Source organism: Geotrypetes seraphini, chromosome 10 (assembly GCF_902459505.1).
Source record: "Geotrypetes seraphini chromosome 10, aGeoSer1.1, whole genome shotgun sequence".
Taxonomy (NCBI): domain Eukaryota; kingdom Metazoa; phylum Chordata; class Amphibia; order Gymnophiona; family Dermophiidae; genus Geotrypetes; species Geotrypetes seraphini.
Genome location: NC_047093.1, coordinates 20,038,448 through 20,059,689, shown reverse-complemented (window position 1 = coordinate 20,059,689; position 21,242 = coordinate 20,038,448). Strand labels below are relative to the sequence as shown.

At 32.4% G+C, this 21,242-nt stretch overlaps 1 protein-coding gene across 1 annotated transcript in view; it reads left to right on the top strand.

The window, feature by feature from the left end:
- Window positions 1-21,242, top strand: part of ATAD5 (ATPase family AAA domain containing 5) — a 104,554-nt gene that overhangs the window by 38,222 nt on the left and 45,090 nt on the right. Inside the window, 4 exon segments of the mRNA XM_033960976.1 lie at window positions 651-832; window positions 1,084-1,241; window positions 7,980-8,136; window positions 8,559-8,933. Coding sequence (XP_033816867.1) covers window positions 651-832; window positions 1,084-1,241; window positions 7,980-8,136; window positions 8,559-8,933 — 872 coding nt within the window.

The window sequence follows — 21,242 nt, the reverse complement described above, 5'->3', positions numbered from 1 at the left end:
TTTATGATCTAGTGATTGGACATTACTTCATGTAGTAAATGAACTTTTAAGTTGGGATAAATAGGGTAGATTGGGAGGGCTTCATAGGTAGTATTATGAAATGAATGTATGGTATGAAAGGATATTATTTAATTGAATTTTAAAATTTATGGTGGAATAAAATATGAGGTATTGAATAAATGATAATTATTTATATAATATATGGTTTAAGAATATAGCTTCTTTTTGTTTGGAATAATTAAACAATAAATATGCATGAAATCTATTTGCATGCATTGCCTCCCATTGTATGCAAATAGATCTCATGCATATTCATTGGGGAACTCCTGAAAACCCAACTGGATTGCGGCCCTCGTTGCCCACCCCTGATCTAATGCATATGCACTGGGGAAATTCTGAAAACTCAACTGGATCGTGGCCCTCAAGGACCAAAGTTGCTTGACCCCTTATATGGTATATGTATTGAATGTGTACATGATCATTTTATTATTTTGTGTGTGAAGATGTTTTACTATTGTGATTGTATGAGAATTATGAATTTGATGTTGTGTTCTGCATATATTTTTAGTGGAATACACATGTGTACATAAACATAATGAACTCCCGGGAATGCAAATTGCCAATAATGGTTTTTAAAATTCCATTTAAAGTCAAGATGTATCTGAAAATTCTGAGGACGATGAACAATTAAAAGCTAGACGTGAATTTCTGATGAGTGGCTTGCCAGACTCTCTAAAACGACATATAGCAAAGACAGCAGCAGCAGCGGAAGCATATTCTGCAGCAAGTTCTTCTTTCCAGACTGTTACCCATGTGCAGCAAAAAGATGACAGTGAGTTTCAATGTATTCTCTCTGAAACTTTATATTTAAGCCATGCAAATAGCAAGCTTTACTTTCAAAGGCAATATCTGACCTGAACCATTTAGCAAAATAGTATACTTCATCTTCATTGCTCTATCTCCTTTAGTTCTCTGAATATATTTTATTTTATTTTTAACATGAAAAGCAATGATTGGCTGATAGTAGAGAGCATATCTACGGTATGTTAAATATTTTTTATTTGGTTATTCTTTTTTTTTTAGGTTGCCCTCTGTGGAGGTTGACATGGCCTTCCAGCCCTCTCCTGTCTGTCCTTCAGCACATGAATACTGAAAGGACTGATATCATAAAACTCACAGCTTCAGTCAAAGAATTCTTAGTTATGAAACCTTCAACAAGAAGCAGCATTTCTACTATTATGGTTAGTATTACTATACTGCTATAAACATATTCTTTTTTTTTTTCTTTTTTTTTATTTTACAAGGTTTTCTCTTTTATTGAAAAATGCTGTAAGTTTTTTTTTATTGTGTGAAGGAAGCATTTATTTTTTTTAATTTCTTTATTCATTTTTAAACTTACATCAAGTGTACAGTAAATATCAAGCAATTATAATACAACATCACTTGAAAAATCTTCAATATCATACACCAAGAAGATTTAACCCCCACCTCCCTCCCAAATTCCTATACAACTAATATATACTACATGAAAATAATATCTTATGAAATTATATATATATATTAATATTGGAAAACCAAGAATCTCCCCCACCCCAAATCTACATGTGTATTAAAATTGGGAAAAGTGTAACTTATTCACTACTATGATTTAATAATGGTCCCCACACATCCTTAAATTTATTATAATAACCTTTTTGAACTGCCAACGCTCTTTCCATTTTATACACATGACAAACTGAATTCCACCAAAAACAATAATTCAGTCTTCTACAGTCCTTCCAATTATATGTTATTTGTTGGATGGCAACTCCTGTTAATATCATCAAAAGCTTGTTATTATTAGCTGATATTTGACATTTAGCTCTTATAGACATGCCAAATAAGATTGCTACATGATTCTCTAACAAGCAATTTATTTGATCCCAAATAGACTCCCAAAAAGCCTTAATTAATGGACAATAAAACAATAAATGATCTAAAGTTCCAGCTTCGAGATGACAATGCCAACATCTATTAGACTTAGAGCAATCCAATTTTTATAAACGAACAGGAGTGCTCTATGCAACAGGAAAAACCATGTTTGCCTCATAGATGCAGACATTGTACATTTCATCCTCCAAGACCAAATACGTGTCCATTGAGATGCATTAATTTGATGCTTAATCTCAATACTCCAAATATCTCTAAGTCCAGTTTTTGGTTTCTTATTTAAATAGCCAGATAATAATTTATACCACTGTGCGGCCTGGTGTCCCAGGAAGTCTGCCTGAAAGCATAAGAAATCTAAGCTAAATTGATTATTAAGAGATTTCCATTCAGGGAACCCTTCCTGAATAGCCTGCTTCAGTTGCAACCACTTATAACTTTTTTTTTTTTTTTATATTTTATTTATAAATTTTTCATTCTTACAATAATGTAATTGTACATAAAACTTCCATTAACACGTGAAAAATTGTGATTACAAATAATTCATCTTATCACATAAAATATAACCCTCCCCCTTTTTTTCATTTCTTAAATCCATATAATATACATTCCCCTCCCCTCCCCTCCCCTTTCTTATATAATCATTACTAATGTGCTATGAAATCTGATCATTGGAATAACGAGTCAGTGGTTCCCAAATTTTCTTAAAATTATGAATATTTCCCTGTTGTAATGCTATTGTTTTTTCCATTTTGTATATATGACAGACTGAATTCCACCAAAATGTATAGTTTAATTTGGTATAATCCTTCCAATTTTGAGTTATTTGTTGCATGGCGACCCCTATCAATATTAATAATAGTTTGTTATTGTTTGCTGTAATCGGACTCTGAGTTCTCATTGCTGTACCAAATAGTATAGTATCATATGAGAGTCCTACATGATTTTCTAGTAATTCATTAATTTGGGGCCAAATTAGTTTCCAAAATGCATTTACACAGGGACAAAAAAAATTAAGTGGTCTAATGTCCCAACTTCTATTCTGCAATGCCAGCATCTATTAGATCTAGTACTATCTATCTTTTGTAAGCGCGTAGGGGTCCATAAAACTCTATGTAACAAAAACATCCAAGTTTGACTCATAGATGCTGACTTTGTAGATCTTAATCTCCAGGACCAAAATCGTGGCCATTGAGACTCAGATATTGTCTGACCAATCTCAATACTCCAAATATCCCTAAGTCCAGTTTTCTTTTTTTTTATTTAAAAATCCATATATCAATTTATACCATTTTGCGGCTTGGTGACCCAAGAAATCCGCCTGGAAACATAAAACCTGCAGACTATATTGAGTATTAAGATCTTTCCATTCAGGGAACCCTGCCTGAATAGCTTGCTTCAATTGCAATCATTTAAAATATTGTGTTTTATTTAATCCAAATTTATGTTGCAATTGTGAAAAACTAAGCATTGTTCCTTCTGAAATAACATCATTCAATGTTCGTATACCTGCAATTATCCATTGTTTCCAGACGATTTTGTATCCGCCAATCTTGATCCTGGAGTTTACCCAAATTGATTGATTTAATGATTTAGCAATTGGTTCTGGTGATAGATTACTAATATATCTTAATGTCTTCCAAGTATCCAATAAAATTCTGTTATCCTTATATCGTCTTGGCATGTTTATACTAATTAGATGTTCTGGATGTAGTGGGAACAGGAGCTGCCATTCTAGATATAGCCAATCTGGTACATTCTCCATGAGATCTGGGAGGATCCAATACATACCCTGTCTTAGAATATAGGCTTGATGGTACCTATAAAAATTTGGAAAATTTACCCCTCCCTCCACAATTGGTCTTTGTAAAGATACTAAAGCAATTCTGGGTCTTTTCCCAAACCAAACAAACTTTGTAAGAATATTATTTAACTTTTTATAGAATGACCCCTGAAAAAATATTGGTATCATACTCATTTGATAACAAACCACAGGCAACATCATCATTTTAATTGTTTGGACTCTTCCCCACCAAGAAAGATGTAAAGGATTCCATTGCTCACACATTTCTGTTATTTTTTTTAATAAAAGTTTTTCATTTTCTTTGACTGTATCTTCAATTGTATTTTTGATAATAATTCCTAAATATTTTAATCCTTCTTCTTTCCAAATAAATGACTATGAATCAAATAAGCCTTTGGTACAGTGAACATTAATTGGAAGAATTTCCAATTTACTCCAATTAATTTTATATCCAGAAAATTTCCCAAATTTCTCTAGAAGATTAAGTAAACTTGGAACAGTATTCCCCGGTTCTCTTAAATATAACAATATATCATCTGCATATGCAGAAAGTTTAAATTCCCAGTAAGAAAATGGGATTCCCTTTATCTCCTTAGTTTGATTAATTGCAATTAATAAGGGTTCTAAAACAATATCAAAAAGTAAGGGGGACAAAGGACATCCTTGTCTAACTCCCCTACGCAAGTTAAATCTATCTGATAAATTGTTATTAATATATAATCTTGCACCAGGAGAGCTATACAAAGTTTGAACCATTTTAATAAAACCGGGGCCTATTCCAAACCATTCCAGAGCTTGATACATATAACTCCATTCCACTCTATCAAATGCTTTTTCTGCATCTAAAGATAGCATAAAAGCTGGATCATTCAAATTTTTCACTAAATTTAAAGAGTGAAATGCTAATCTAGTATTGTTTGATGAGTGTCTTTTAGCAATAAATCCTGTTTGGTGTACATCAATAATAAAAGGAAGAGCTTTTGCCAATCTTATTGCTAATACTTTAGCAAGCAACTTACCATCTACATTTAATAAAGATAAAGGCCTGTAATTTGAAACCAAGGTAGGATCCCTGTTTGATTTTGGTAAGACAATAATTACCAAATCAGCCATAGTACCTGATATATTCCCATTATTTATTTGGTATTGATACACATTTAATAAATATGGTAAGATGATATTTTGAAATGTTTTATAGAATTCAACAGTATAACCATCACCATCCGGAGCGGATCCAACTCTAAGAGACTTCAATGCTGATTCTATTTCTTTTAAAGATATAGGATCTTCTAAACTTCGTTTTATATGATCCGGAACATTTGGTCCAATAAATGAGTTTAAGAAATTTAATCCCTCTTGTTCTTTATTTTCATAAGATTCAGAAGAATATAAATCTTTATAAAAATCAAGAAATTGTATTAAAATATCTTTGGTGTTAGTGTGTGTGTTGCCTTGTGTGTCTTTAATTGCAATAATCTTAGATTTCCTTTTTTTTGCTTTGAGAAAATTAGCTAATATTTAATCTTCCAGCTTTGTTTGAATTACCATAATACTGAACTTGCTTACAGAAGATATCTTTCCTCACAAATTGAGAAGAAATCTCATTATATTTCGCTTTTACTTTTAATAAATTTTGTAATGTATTATTTTCCCATTTCTCAATTAATTTATTCTCTAATACTTTAATTTGTTTTTCCAAATCAACATATTGTTTTTTAAGTTGTTTTTTGATAAATGCTGAATATGAAATATATTTCCTCTTATTGTTGCTTTAAATGCGTCCCACAAAATCTCAGCATTAATATTGTCCGAATTATTTATTTGAAAAAATTCATTCATCTTTAATTTAAAATCTTCCAGAAAGTTCGAATCCGCAAGTAAAGCATTATCAAATCTCCAAATTGGATTGAAATGTACTACATCATTACTCTGAAAGTCAATCCACACACCAGCATGATCTGAAACCACTTATAACTTTGTTTTTTATCAAGGCCAAATTTAAGTTGCAACTGTGAAAAATCCAGCAGTTTACCATTAGATATAACATCATTTAAGGTTCGTATACCTGCTTTAATCCAATCCTTCCAGACAATCTTAAAACCGCCTATTTGGATCCTAGAGTTTAGCCATATATTTTGATAAGTAGATTTTTGAATCGGAAGAGGTGTTAAATTATTTTTTTTATTTTTTTAATTCTTTATTCCTTTTTAATCATTCAACAAGTGTAAAATAAAGATCATACATTTGCTCAAAAACAACACTTGATAAATCCATCAAGATAATAACAATTGTATATATGTTAAATTATTATTATTAAATTATAGGTGTTAAATTATTAATAAATTGTAAAGTTGTCCATGTGTCCATTAATATTCTATTATTTTTCCGTATTCTAGGCATTTTAATACTGAGAAGATGACGAAGTCTAATGGGAAACATGAGCTGCCATTCCAACCATAACCAATCCGGTAGCTTTCCCATGAGTTCTGGGAGGAACCAATACATACCCTGTCGCATTATATAGGATTGATGGTACCTATAAAAATTTGGAAAATTTACCACACCCTCCATAATTGGCTTTTGTAAGGTCACTAAGGCAATTCTCGCCCTTTTACCCAGCCAAATAAACTTAATCAATTCTTGAAAATAAGTGCCTTCAAGGTTAGTTCATGTTCCTTGCTGATCACTGAACCTTGGTATTCAGGCCCTGATTCTATAAATGGTGCCTAATTTCTAGGTGCTGTTGAATGTAATTATCAATCATCTGCTAGGTGCCATTTTTATAATAAAAGTAATAACAGTTTATATACCGCAGGACCGTGAAGTCCTATGCGGTTTACAATAATTAAAAGGTGTTACCATCTTTTATTTTATTGTCCATGTATTCAGGCATTTTGGATATCAATATGGGATCAAGTTAATATATTGATGGAAAATCATGTAACATTATCCTACGACACAGTGATTTTTGGAATGTGTATGAGGGCCAAAAGTCAGATATCTGCAGCAAACAACAAATTATTGATGATTCTTACTGGAGTGGGAATTCAACAAATAACGACTAATTGGAAAGACTGTTCTAGATTGAATTGTAGTTTTTGGTGGAACTCAGTTTGTCATTTATATAAGATGGAAAGATTTCTTGCCGTACAAAGGGGATATTTTAAAAGGTTTAAGGAGGTGTGGAGGCCATTAATTGAATATTGTAATGATTAAGGGTTATTCTTTTTCCTTAGGGGATAATTTGTAAAAATGGGGGGGAGGGAGAGTCTAAATATGTATATGTTTGGATAAAATATTTTGTTGATAGGGGAGGAGATGGGAGGTGGGTGGAGGGAATTAAAACATGTGTAATAATATTGCTTAAGAATGTCAAGTGATGATGTGAATTACTTGTAATAATATTGTACACTTGTTGAAAGAAATAAAAAGGAATAAAGATGAAAAAAAAAAGGTGTTACAAACTAAGCAGAGTTAACAAAGTTAAAAGCTATTGATTAACAGCTCTCAAAATCAGTTATGGTGGAATAAGATTGAACAGATCAGTTACCTAAATACTTCAGGAACAGATATGTTTTTAGGTGTCTCCTAAATTTCCCATAAGTATTAGTGAGCATAAGTAATTCTTCCAGATCTTTACCCCATAATGCTGCCTGATATGAAAAAAGATGTTGACCTAGTGGTACCTAAGCATTCTTAGCGATGACTCCTACACGCATTATGTGGCTGAGCCATAAGCCTTCCCTCTGACTTTGGAGAAAGCTCCTCCCAAGTCAGAGGAAAGGTTTCCGCCTCAGCTGCAGGATGCGCGTAGGAGCCGGCTTTATGCAGAGAAACGACTGCGGCTGGAAGGAGGAGGAAGCCTACCAGAAGAAGGTAAACATCTGCCGGAGGGGCACAGAATGGAGAGATGGAGGAAGAGAGAGGGTCGTGTTGGAACTCGGGAGAGAAAGGGGTGCGTTGGGACTCGGGAAGAAGAGAGAGGGTATGTTGGGACACCAAAAGTAGAACAAGATCCCCCGTTCATAAGTACGAATCCGACGTAAGTCGAATGTTCGTAAAACGGGGACCACCTGTAGTGGATGCTGTGGATGGGCAGACTGGATGGGCCATTTGACCTTTATCTGCCATCAGGTTTCTATGTTTCTAAAAGCAAATTTAATTCTGAAAGACTACATAATAGAAAGTAAGACAACACCATACAAATATCTTCCTCAAAGATATAAGCACTGTAATATTCTTTTTCCAGCCAGGTGGATGGCGAATAGATTTTCCAGAAGCAGTAAGGAAGTGTTTGTTAGATGAGATCAAGTCTTATAATCCTCAATTCCCTGTAAGAAGATTTTTTAAGCAATTTCAACAAAAGCAAGCAGAATACCAAGCATTTTCTGAAGATAACAAACAAGGTTAGTGATGTAAGAAAATATACTTTGTTTTATATGGTTCCTAATGAGGAATAAGCAAATGTATGGTCTGAAAATTCTGTTAAAGATAATGATTTTTCTCACCTTGTTTTCACCCTATTGTAGTTGGCTCGAAATATCAGTGTAGCCCTTTCTAATTTTGTTTTACTATAACCTTAAGGTTTCTTGCTTTTTATTAACAGTCTTACATTCATATTTTTCTTGGAGAGTTTAATTTCAGATATGTATGTTTGTTTCTAAGTGACTAGCTATATGGGTGATAGTTTTATCAAACAAATATTATATTTCTAGCTTTGATCATATGAAGGTTTCATAGTCAGAAATTAAATGTTTGTCCTATAAAAAGGTATCATATTAATTTCAAAATATGCCTAAGGGTTTTTTGTTTTTTTTTCATTAATTAGTAAAAACTGATGAATTCACAAATTATAATATAGTATGTAAGGAAATAATGGGTTCCAATGACACTGAAGATGAAAACCAGCTAAAAGAGAGGAATAATGAGATACATGATTGTAAACCTAAGAAAAAGAAAACAAATGACTGTGCTCAAGATTTCATTGAGATATTGGACCTTAAGTCCACCACAATTGGAAGCAAGAGAAAAGGTGAAAGTGAGATAAAACATGAAGCTCTTACCAAAGGCCCACGTACCCGAGCAGCTAGGAAAAACCCACAGTGTATGGATAATGGGGTGTCCACAGCTGAAAGCAAATCACAGAATGCTAATGTAGCAGTAATAGAGAAAGATGAGATGACTGAAGCTAAAGCCGTGCTTGGTAAGTTTGATTTATTTCCTTATGTCCTGGAATCTTCTACTTGTATAACAGTTTATATACCTTTTTTGCATTGGAAAAGGAATCTTTCTTTTTCTGCTTTTCGTTTAGGCAGCATCCAGACTTTCTTTACACTATCACTATGTCTCAGCCTAGTAATGTGAAGGAACCGTGGCAGGAAGGAAGATGCTGTACCAGAAAGAGGCAGCAGGAAGAAGGGTACAGATTCTTGAGGGGGATGGAGAGAGAGATATGGACCATGCTAGGAGGGGAGGAGAAGGGAAAGGTAGGGATGTTGGGGATGTTGATCACATGTGGTAGAGGAATGAGAAAAGAAAGATGATAGACTGATTGGAAGATAATAGACTGATTGGGAGACAAGTAGGCTGTGCTGGAAGAAGAGGGAATCGTGTTAGAATAGTCTGATGCTGGGAATTTGGGCTGACACACAGAATGGGAGAAGGCATAGATTGTGGGGCTAAGTATGGAAGAGGAAACAGGAGGTTGAGTGACCACGGACTATGAATAGAATACTTTTAAGTTGTTTGTTACATGTGTGGTGTAGTGGTTAGGGCTGTGAACTCTAACAGCAGGGGATTTGGGTTTGATTCCCACTATGGCTCTTTCTAGGTAGTCAGACCGACAGGTATTTCCTCCATTCTCTTTTAAGTTTAAGTATACATTTGAGCTCTTTCAAATCATGTGTAAACCAGAGAACTTGGTGAGATCGGGTTATCCGATGTCCTTCATCAGCACAATGGCATCTAATTAATTTTTTTTTTTTAATATTCTTTATTCATTTTTATAACTTACAAGTGCATCAGAAAGAACAACATTTTAACTTGGATACAACACTTGATATTCTGCAATAATCAAATTAATAAAATTTACCCCTCTCCCTCCCCCCTTATCTTTACACATACAAAACTACCCCCTCTCACCCACTCTTACATTTGTACTATTAAGGGAAAATGGTATCTATTCATTACAATAATTTGTTAATGGATCCCAAATATCTTGCCACATATACAGAATGGAAAGATCAATAGCGGTGCAAAATGGAAATTATAAAAACTTCATTAAAATTTGGGAACCATTAACGTCCTTTTGTCATGATTGATGCCATTTTCCTAATATTTCTATATTTAATATGTAAGATAAGGGTGGGGGGGGAGGGTTTCTATTACATGAAAAATAAAAATTACTAAAAGGATTTTAGGATGGGAGAGGGAGGGTTATATTTACAACTATAAATTATAATGATAAGATGTACAAGTGGTTAAATCTATGTTATTGTGTTGCAATTTTTGTACACTTGATGAAAGTTTTTTTTTTTTTTTTTTTTTTAAATGGATATGTTTTAAAATCTTTATTCATTTTTTTGTGTTACAACAAGTGTTACAAATAAACTCAATAGAAACTTAAATACACACTTGACTAACTCATATATTAATATCAAGTTTAACATTAATATAATAATCCCCTGTCCCACCCTCCTTCCCAACCAATAATACATAAATCAATTTTATTATACATTCTTTAAATATTAATTTAGTATGTAATAATCAAAATTGAAAAACCCACCCCATTTCCCTCTTTATAATTATCTTATCATGGGAAAAGTTCATTAGAGAAATCATGTTAACGGTCTTCAGATGTTTCCAGTTTTATTTATGGGAAAAATTATCCTTCTTTACAAAAATCGGTTAATGGTCCCCATATTTTTTTAAATTTATTCATGTATCCTTTGTGTGTTGCAATAGCGAGTTCCATTTTATATATGTGGCATACCGAATTCCACCAGAACATATAATTCAATCTATCATGTTGTTTCCAATTGAATGTAATTTGTTGTATTGCAATTCCAGTTAAAATAAATAAAAGTTTGTTATTACTGGATGAAATTTGGCTTTTTGCTCTCATAGTTGTTCCAAATAATATAGTATCATATGTCAAGGCTACTGGATTTTCTAACATTCTGTTAATTTGGGGCCAAATTGATTTCCAGAATGATAGGATATATGGACAAAAGAATAAAAGATGATCTAATGTCCCAATTTCAATATGACAGTGCCAGCATCTATTAGATCTTGAACTATCTATTTTTTGTAAACGAGTAGGGGTCCAAAAAGCTCTATGAAGAAGAAAAAACCAAGTTTGTCTCATAGATGCTGACACCGTACATTTTAGCCTCCAAGACCAAAGTCGTGGCCATTGAGATGCACTAATTTGGTGTTTTATCTCAATGCTCCAAATGTCTCTAAGACCATTTTTTGGTTTTTTATTTATATATCCGGATATTAATTTATACCACTGTGCGGCTTTGTGACCTATTGAGTCCATCTGGAAACATAAGAATTCCAAACTGTGATATTTAGCGAGATCTTTCCATTCAGGGAACCCTTTCTGAATAGATTGCTTCAATTGCAACCATTTAAAATATTGTGTTTTATTGAGACCAAATTTTTGTTGCAATTGTGAAAACTCCAGCAATTTATCATTTTTAATTACATCATCCAAAGTGCGAATGCCTGCTATCATCCAATGTTTCCAGATGACTTTAAAACCGCCAATTTTGATCTTGGGGTTTAGCCATATAGTTTGCGTGATAGATCTTTATTCATTTTTTTGTGTTACAACAAGTGTTACAAATAAACTCAATAGAAACTTAAATACACACTTGAATAACTCATATATTAATATCAAGTTTAACATTAATATAAAAATCCCTTGTCCCACCCTCCTTCCCAACCAATAATACATAAATCAATTTTATTGTATATTCTTTAAATATTAATTTAGTATGTAATAATCAAAATTGAAAAGCCCACCCCATTTCCCTCTTTACAATTATCTTATCATGGGAAAAGTTCATTAGAGAAATCATGTTAACGGTCTTTAGATGTTTCCAATGTTATTTATGGGAAAAATTATCCTTCATTACAAAAATCGGTTAATGGTCCCCATATTTTTTTAAATTTATTCATGTATCCTTTGTGTGTTGCAATAGCAAGTTCCATTTTATATATGTGGCATACCGAATTCCACCAGAACATATAGTTCAATCTATCATGTTGTTTCCAATTGAATGTGATTTGTTGTATTGCAATTCCAGTTAAAATAAATAAGAGTTTGTTATTACTGGATGAAATTTGGCTTTTTGCTCTCATAGTTGTTCCAAATAATATAGTATCATATGTCAAGGCTACTGGATTTTCTAACATTCTGTTAATTTGGGGCCAAATTGATTTCCAGAATGATAGGATAAATGGACAAAAGAATAAAAGATGATCTAATGTCCCAATTTCAATATGACAGTGCCAGCATCTATTAGATCTTGAACTATCTATTTTTTGTAAACGAGTAGGGGTCCAAAAAGCTCTATGAAGAAGAAAAAACCAAGTTTGTCTCATAGATGCTGACACCGTACATTTTAGCCTCCAAGACCAAAGTCGTGGCCATTGAGATGCACTAATTTGGTGTTTTATCTCAATGCTCCAAATGTCTCTAAGACCATTTTTTGGTTTTTTATTTATATATCCGGATATTAATTTATACCACTGTGCGGCTTTGTGACCTATTGAGTCCATCTGGAAACATAAGAATTCCAAACTGTGATATTTAGCGAGATCTTTCCATTCAGGGAACCCTTTCTGAATAGATTGCTTCAATTGCAACCATTTAAAATATTGTGTTTTATTGAGACCAAATTTTTGTTGCAATTGTGAAAACTCCAGCAATTTATCATTTTTAATTACATCATCCAAAGTGCGAATGCCTGCTATCATCCAATGTTTCCAGATGACTTTAAAACCGCCAACCTTGATCTTGGGGTTTAGCCATATAGTTTGGTTGGTTGATTTACTAATTGGAATTTGAGTAAGATTACTTATGTAATTTAGAGTTTTCCAGGTATCCATAAATATTTTATGATCTTTGTATAACCTTGGCATTTTGATACTAATTACATGATTAAGACGTAATGGAAACATAAGCCTCCATTCTAGCCAAAACCAGTCTGGAATATTATCTGTGGGTTCTGGGAGGATCCAATACATACCATGACGTAAGATATAGGCTTGATGATACCTATAAAAGTTGGGAAAATTTACCCCTCCCTCCTTAATTGGTTTTTGTAATGACGCTAGAGCAATTCTTGGTTTTTTATTAAGCCATATAAATTTTGTCAAAGTCCTATTTATTTTTGTGTAAAACGAATCTTGAAAGAAAACTGGTATCATCCCCATTTGGTAACATACTATCGGTAAAATCATCATTTTTACGGTTTGTACTCTTCCCCACCAAGATAAATGCAAAGGATTCCATTGCTCACACATTTCTATTACTTTTTGTAATAAGCATTTTTCATTAATTTTCATTGTTTCATCTACTGTTTTTGTTATCAAAATTCCAAGGTATTTAATATATTCTTCTTTCCAAACAAAAGGGAATGTATCAAATAAACCTTTTGTACAATGTATATTTAGTGGAAGAATTTCTGATTTATTCCAATTAATTTTATATCCTGAAAATTTTCCAAATTTCTCAATCAATTCAAGTAGATGTGGAATGGTGGATTCTGGATTCTTCAGATATAGTAATAAATCATCTGCGTAAGCAGATATCTTATATTCTTTATCTGAATGAGGTATACCCTGTATCTCCTTAGCTTGTTGGATAGCTAATATTAAGGGTTCTAAAACAATATCAAACAGCAAAGGGGATAAGGGACATCCTTGTCTAACTCCTCTCTGTAGATTAAATTTTTCTGAAAACGTATTATTAATATATAGTCTAGCAGAAGGGGAGCTATACATTGTTTGTATCATTTGTATAAATCCAGGACCTATACCAAACCATTCCATTGCTTGATACATAAAAGGCCATTCTACTCTATCAAAGGCCTTTTCTGCATCTAATGAAATTGCAAAAGTAGGTTCATTCATTTTCTTTGTTAAATATAACATATGGAATGTTAATCTGGTATTGTGAGATGAATGTCTTTGAGCAACGAATCCTGTTTGATGCATACCTATTATATGGGGGAGAGCTTTAGCTAATCTTAGCGCAAGTATTTTTGCTAATAATTTTCCATCTACATTTATTAAAGATATTGGTCTATAGTTTGATACCAAAGTGGGATCTTTATTGGACTTTGGCAAAACAATAGTCAAAGATTCTGCTATAGTGCCTTTAATACAACCTTTATTGAGTTGATATTGATAAAGATTTAATAAATAGGGTAATAAAAAGTTTTGAAATGTTTTATAAAATTCCACTGTATATCCATCACCACCTGGAGCGGATCCAACTCTAAGGGACTTCAAAGCTGTTCCTAATTCTTTTAGTGATATTGGTTCTTCCAAACTTCGTTTTATATGTTCAGGAATTTTTGGACCCTCTAACATTTTTAAAAATTCAAAACCATCTTTTTCTTTATTTAGATAATTTTCGGAAGAATAAAGAGATTTATAGAATTTTAAGAATTGTTTTAAAATAGGTTCAATTTGTGTATTTGTATTTCCATTTTCATCTTTTATTGCTATTAATTTTGTTTTTCTTTTTTTCGCTTTAAGATAGTTTGCCAATATTCTTCCTGATTTGTTTGAATTACCATAGTACAATGTTTGTTGAGAAAATAAATCTTTCCTAATCATCTTAGATGAGATCTCATTATATTTACCTTTTAATTTTAATAATTCTTGTTGAATATAATATTCCCATTTTTCTATAAGTTTTGATTCTAAATTTTTAATCTCTTTTTCTAAGATTAAAAATTGTTTTTTGATTTGTTTTTTTAGAAAAGCCGAATAAGAAATTATTTGTCCTCTAATGGTTGCCTTAAAGGCATCCCATAGAGTTTCTCTGTTAATATCATCATTATCATTTATTTGAAAAAATTCTTTCATTTTTGTTAGAAGATTTTCACAAAAATTTTTGTCAACCAACAATGTACTATCCATTTTCCAAATTGGTCTGTTATTATTTTGATCTGTAGTTTTAATTTTGATCCACACTCCACCATGGTCAGATAGAATAATTGGATCAATGGCTGCTTGTGTCACTTGATGTGCAAGATGTTTTGAAGTAAAGATATAATCTATTCTTGAAAAAGAATTGTGAACATGAGAACAGAAAGAAAATTCCCGACCATCAAAATGAAGTATTCTCCATATATCTATTAAATCGCAAGATTGAATCAAATTATCTAGTCCCATAGATTTCATAACTCTACCTGGGTTTTTATCTAATAAAGGATCCATTACAGCATTGAAGTCCCCTGCTACTATAAGATTTGAAGTAGCCAGTGGTATGATCAGTTGTTGAAGAGTTTTAAAGAATTCATTTTGGTTCGAATTAGGGGCGTATATATTAATTAACGTCATGGTAGTATTTCCCATATTCATTTCCACCATTATCCATCTTCCATGAATATCTGAAGCTTTTAGTTTAAATGAAGCAGAGCATTTTTTATTAATTAAAATAGCAACACCTGCCTTTTTCCCTATAGCTGGTGAGTAAAAACACTGTTTGACCCAGCCTCCTTCTAGCTTTTTAGATTCTATACATGAGAGGTGGGTCTCTTGTATAAGGCATATATCCGCATCTTGCCTTTTTAAAAATGATAGTGTTTTTTTCCTTTTTATCATATGATTTAGACCGTTAACATTTAAAGACATAATTTTAATATCCATTTATTTTTAAATTCTTAGGTATTAAATTATGTATATTTTCCCAATGTTTTAAGTATTTCATTTCTCTTTTTTCCTTTATTCCCATGATTACCTTATATATTTCTCTTTTATCCCCTCCCATCCCATTTATCCCTCCCTTCCCCCCCTTATTAATTACGAAAACTTGGATACGCAGGTTGAGGTTGGATTTAGATAACTCCGACAGGCTATTAATAATTATCTAAAGTACTACATTTTTTCTCTATTTCTGTATATTTTCTCTTATTTTATTATTAATTATAAGAATAAGTAAAAAGTTTTTCATTCTTATGTATTGAAAGATTATTTTCTATATTTGTATGTCTTTAAATCCATAAGAATGATTATATTAAATCACTTATGTCTAAGAACATTTCATTACAATTCGTTTCTTTTCAGGTGGTATATTATTTTTACTTTAAAAAGCTGTCCAATTTAGCCTCTTTCCTCAGAACTGTAACAAGAGTTTTCAGCACAGGAATCCCCTATCTCTTATACTCATTATTTTCTTATGATTCACAAGAGAGTGTCAATTAAGAGAAGCTAACACTCCCATTAGAGTTCTTATAAGTTCTGTCTCAATAATATACTCTCTAGATATCTATGATTTTAAAATATCTAATGCCTGTGCAGACGAGAGTAAAGTCCTGTGCCAAAAACCCTCATTTTATCTCCCATAAAGGATTGCCAGGTTGAATAATTGTGGGTATTAAATTCAACTTAATAATAAAGAACATAAATATTGAGATATATATATTTAAAAACTTTTTTTTTTTTTTTTTTCCAGGTAATTTTTTCGTCTCAGATACATTCTATTCATACATTTCGTATTTGAAATGTATTTTAATGTATCCGAAACGCAAAATTAAACCCGAAGTACCACCTTCAACCAGAAATATAGGAAACCAATCATTTCTTCTTATTATTTTCTCTTTCTTATTATTACTCCACTTTCAAAATTTCTTTTTCAATCAATACATTTTTAAGTTTGTTGAAAAAACTTTCTTTGTCATCATTTGAGTTCGGAGATGTGTTTCATTTCATTTTCATTCCTCCCGGTAAGTTTATTCTATTTATTCTGAGTAGAATTTTAGAATTTTTGTATTTTTCAGTTTTCTTATTTTCCATGGAGAATGTTGCAAGTTGTTTAAGTCTTTAATTCGATCCTTGTGTGTTCTTTTTCCATTGCTTTCCGTTCTGAACTATCTTTAACCGTCAAAGTATTTGGTATGAATTCATTAATTGTTCTTTAGATTGTCATAGGTTGCTCCAGTTGATTTATATATTCCTGTAGTTTTTTTGGATCCGTAAAGTTTTGCGTTTTGTTAGCAATGGTAACCTTCATAGTTGCCGGGTAGAGGAGCCCAAATCTAGCTCCTAGAGATCTTAGTTGTGGTCTCATGTCTAAGAATTGTTTTCTTTTTGTTGCTGTTTCTTTTGCAAAGTCCGGGACAATGTGTATTTTTGAATCTTGGCATTTAAGATTTTTGATTTCCTTGGCTATTTGGCATATTTCAACTGCTTGTTGATGTCTTAAAAGTTTGAAAATTAAAGTTCTTGGACCTGTTTGAGTGTTGTTTCTTTGTGTTGGAATCCTATGAGCTCTTTCAATTTCCAGTTCCGTTTTAAATTTCAGTGGTAGTATTTTAGGTAGAAATTTTTCAAGAAATGCAATCGGATCATTCTTTTCCACTCCTTCAGGTAATCCGATTATTCTTAAATTATTCCGTCTTTCACGATTCCGGCTGTCTTCAAGATTTTTTTTTATCTCTGTTATTTCTTTCCATATGATTTTGCTGTGATTCATATCTGTATTTAGTTGTTCTGTAATATCTTCTAATGTTGAAATTCTATTTTCTGTAATGTCTACTCTTTTAGTTAGGATTGCAGCATCTTCCATTGCTTTTTGTAGTTTTTTGTTACTGTCTAAGACAATTTCTTTTATTTGTCTTAGTTCTTCCATAACATCCAGATTTTTTTCTGTTGGTAATGGGATTTTAGAGGGTGTACCTGGCTCAGGTTTCGACCTCTTATTGCTCCCCGATGTTCCAGCTCCCAGTTCAGCTTTATTTTGTTTAGTTGAAGTCATATTTCAATATATATTTTAGTTTCTTTAAAATATTTAGTAGTAGTTCTTTTAATATATTTGCATATAAGGAGCTATTTGTTTATTCAACCAACCGTTCAAGCCACGCCTCTTTTTTTTTTTTTTTTTTCTCAGTATTCTTAAAGCAACTGTAAGTTATTTGTCTTAGGTTCTATTGCTGTGAGAAAAATGTCAGTAATCTTTCCTTTTTTTTTACCTTCAAGCCCAATCTCAGTCTCTATGAAGGCAATAAGATTCAGAGTAGTAAATCTTTTCCAGATATGGCTGGTTATTTTTATAGGATTAATTTACCAAACTTGTTGTGACATCTAGCATCAGCGCTGAAAAATTTGTAGCCTTCTTTTCTAGCTCTCCTCTTATTAGCCCAATCGCAGCCTCTACCGAGGAGAGCAATATTCCATCCAATATATTTATTTCAGCATCATTCAATTACCTCAATGTCACTTTTTTTTTTGGTTATATTAATCCTTTTATTTATTTATTTATTAATCCTTTTATTTGTCCTTTTCTCACGGCCCAAACTCTGAGAAAAACCTACAGTCTCCTATATCCAATCTTTTCAAGTACAACAACAGAGATTGATATATTTATTGATATTTATATTTATCCTTCACAATTTTTTTTTTTGGAATTTAGCAGCAAGAAAACCGTTGCTCAGTAGATTTCACCGCAGACACTGTTTTATCTCCAGCAAAGAACAGCCACTTCAAGATAGCTTATTTCCCTGATATGACAGGCATCAGGCGTTTCAAAACTTATATCCCTATCAGCAAGCAGCTCACCGGCAGACCCAGACTTTGTCCATTAATCTTATCTCTCTTGTCCCTTTCCTCCAGAGTACGGGCAGTCCCCTGGATAAGAACGAGTTTCGTTTTTAAAACTGTTCTTGAGTCAGATTTATATGTATTTGGCCTAGCGGGTAGGGATATTGGATTTGCAGGGAGAAGAAGAGTACAAATCTCTTTGGACTAGCACAGATTTTTCCGATCCAAGATGGCCGCGATCGCGGCGCTCCGAGCAACCGCCCGCAAAATCCCACTCGGGAAACCTCTCCTCCGGCGCTTCACACCGCCGAACTCAGATCGTGCCAAAGGGGAAAGGAAGCCTCGAATCAGTCTCCTCCGGCAATATCCAAGACGGACTCAGCCCTCCACACCACACCTCGCCTCCCGGAAAGAAAAACGGCACTTTAACTCCCAACTCTCACTCAAAACGGCACCCCTTTCTCTCCAACTCGATTAAGGAGGTAAACTTTAATTTAAATGTAAAATCTTGCTTTTTTTGTAGTTTTTTCTTGAAAATTAAGCCTGTTTATATGGAGCTGTTTCTTCACCCAACCGTCTTCATTCGCGTCCAAGCCACGCCCCCTAGCCATATAGTTTGGTTGGTTGATTTACTAATTGGAATTTGAGTAAGATTACTTATGTAATTTAAAGTTTTCCAGGTATCCATAAATATTTTATGATCTTTGTATAACCTTGGCATCTTGATACTAATTACATGATTAAGACGTAATGGAAATATAAGCCTCCATTCTAGCCAAAACCAGTCTGGAATATTATCTGTGGGTTCTGGGAGGATCCAATACATACCATGACGTAAGATATAGGCTTGATGATACCTATAAAAGTTAGGAAAATTTACCCCTCCCTCCTTAATTGGTTTTTGTAATGACACTAGAGCAATTCTTGGTTTTTTATTAAGCCATATAAATTTTGTCAAAGTCCTATTTATTTTTGTATAAAACGAATCTTGAAAAAAAACTGGTATCATCCCCATTTGGTAACATACTACCGGTAAAATCATCATTTTTACAGTTTGTACTCTTCCCCACCAAGATAAATGCAAAGGATTCCATTGCTCGCACATTTCTGTTACTTTTTGTAATAAGCATTTTTCATTAATTTTCATTGTTTCATCTACTGTTTTTGTTATCAAAATTCCAAGATATTTAATATATTCTTCCTTCCAAACAAAAGGGAATGTATCAAATAAACCTTTTGTACAATGTATATTTAGTGGAAGAATCTCTGATTTATTCCAATTAATTTTATATCCTGAAAAATTTCCAAATTTCTCAATCAATTCAAGTAGATGTGGAATGGTGGATTCTGGATTTTTCAGATATAGTAATAAATCATCTGCATAAGCAGATATCTTATATTCTTTATCTGAATGAGGTATACCCTGTATCTCCTTAGCTTGTTGGATGGCTAATATTAAGGGTTCTAAAACAATATCAAACAGCAAAGGGGATAAGGGACATCCTTGTCTAACTCCTCTCTGTAGATTAAATTTTTCTGAAAACGTATTATTAATATATAGTCTAGCAGAAGGGGAGCTATACATTGTTTGTATCATTTGTATAAATCCAGGACCTATACCAAACCATTCCATTGCTTGATACATAAAAGGCCATTCTACTCTATCAAAGGCCTTTTCTGCGTCTAATGAAATTGCAAAAGTAGGTTCATTCATTTTCTTTGTTAAATATAACATATGGAATGTTAATCTGGTATTGTGAGATGAATGTCTTTGAGCAACGAATCCTGTTTGATGCATACCTATTATATGGGGGAGAGCTTTAGCTAATCTTAGCGCAAGTATTTTTGCTAATAATTTTCCATCTACATTTATTAAAGATATTGGTCTATAGTTTGAGACCAAAGTGGGATCTTTATTGGACTTTGGCAAAACAATAGTCAAAGATTCTGCTATAGTGCCTTTAATACAACCTTTATTGAGCTGATATTGATAGAGATTTAATAAATAGGGTAATAAAAAATTTTGAAATGTTTTATAAAATTCCACTGTATATCCATCACCACCTGGAGCGGATCCAACTCTAAGGGACTTCAAAGCTGTTCCTAATTCTTTTAGTGATATTGGTTCTTCCAAACTTCGTTTTATATGTTCAGGAATTTTTGGACCCTCTAACATTTTTAAAAATTCAAAACCATCTTTTTCTTTATTTAGGTAATTTTCGGAAGAATAAAGAGATTTATAGAATTTTAAGAATTGTTTTAAAATAGGTTCAATTTGTGTATATGTATTTCCATTTTCATCTTTTATTGCTATTAATTTTGTTTTTCTTTTTTTCGCTTTAAGATAGTTTGCCAATATTCTTCCTGATTTGTTTGAATTACCATAGTACAATGTTTGTTGAGAAAATAAATCTTTCCTAATCATCTTAGATGAGATCTCATTATATTTACCTTTTAATTTTAATAATTCTTGTTGAATAGAATATTCCCATTTTTCTATAAGTTTTGATTCTAAATTTTTAATCTCTTTTTCTAAGATTAAAAATTGTTTTTTAATTTGTTTTTTTTGAAAAGCCGAATAAGAGATTATTTGTCCTCTAATTGTTGCCTTAAAGGCATCCCATAAAGTTTCTCTGTTAATATCATCTTTATCATTTATTTGAAAAAATTCTTTCATTTTTGTTAGAAGGTTTTCACAAAAATTTTTTTCAACCAACATTGTATTATC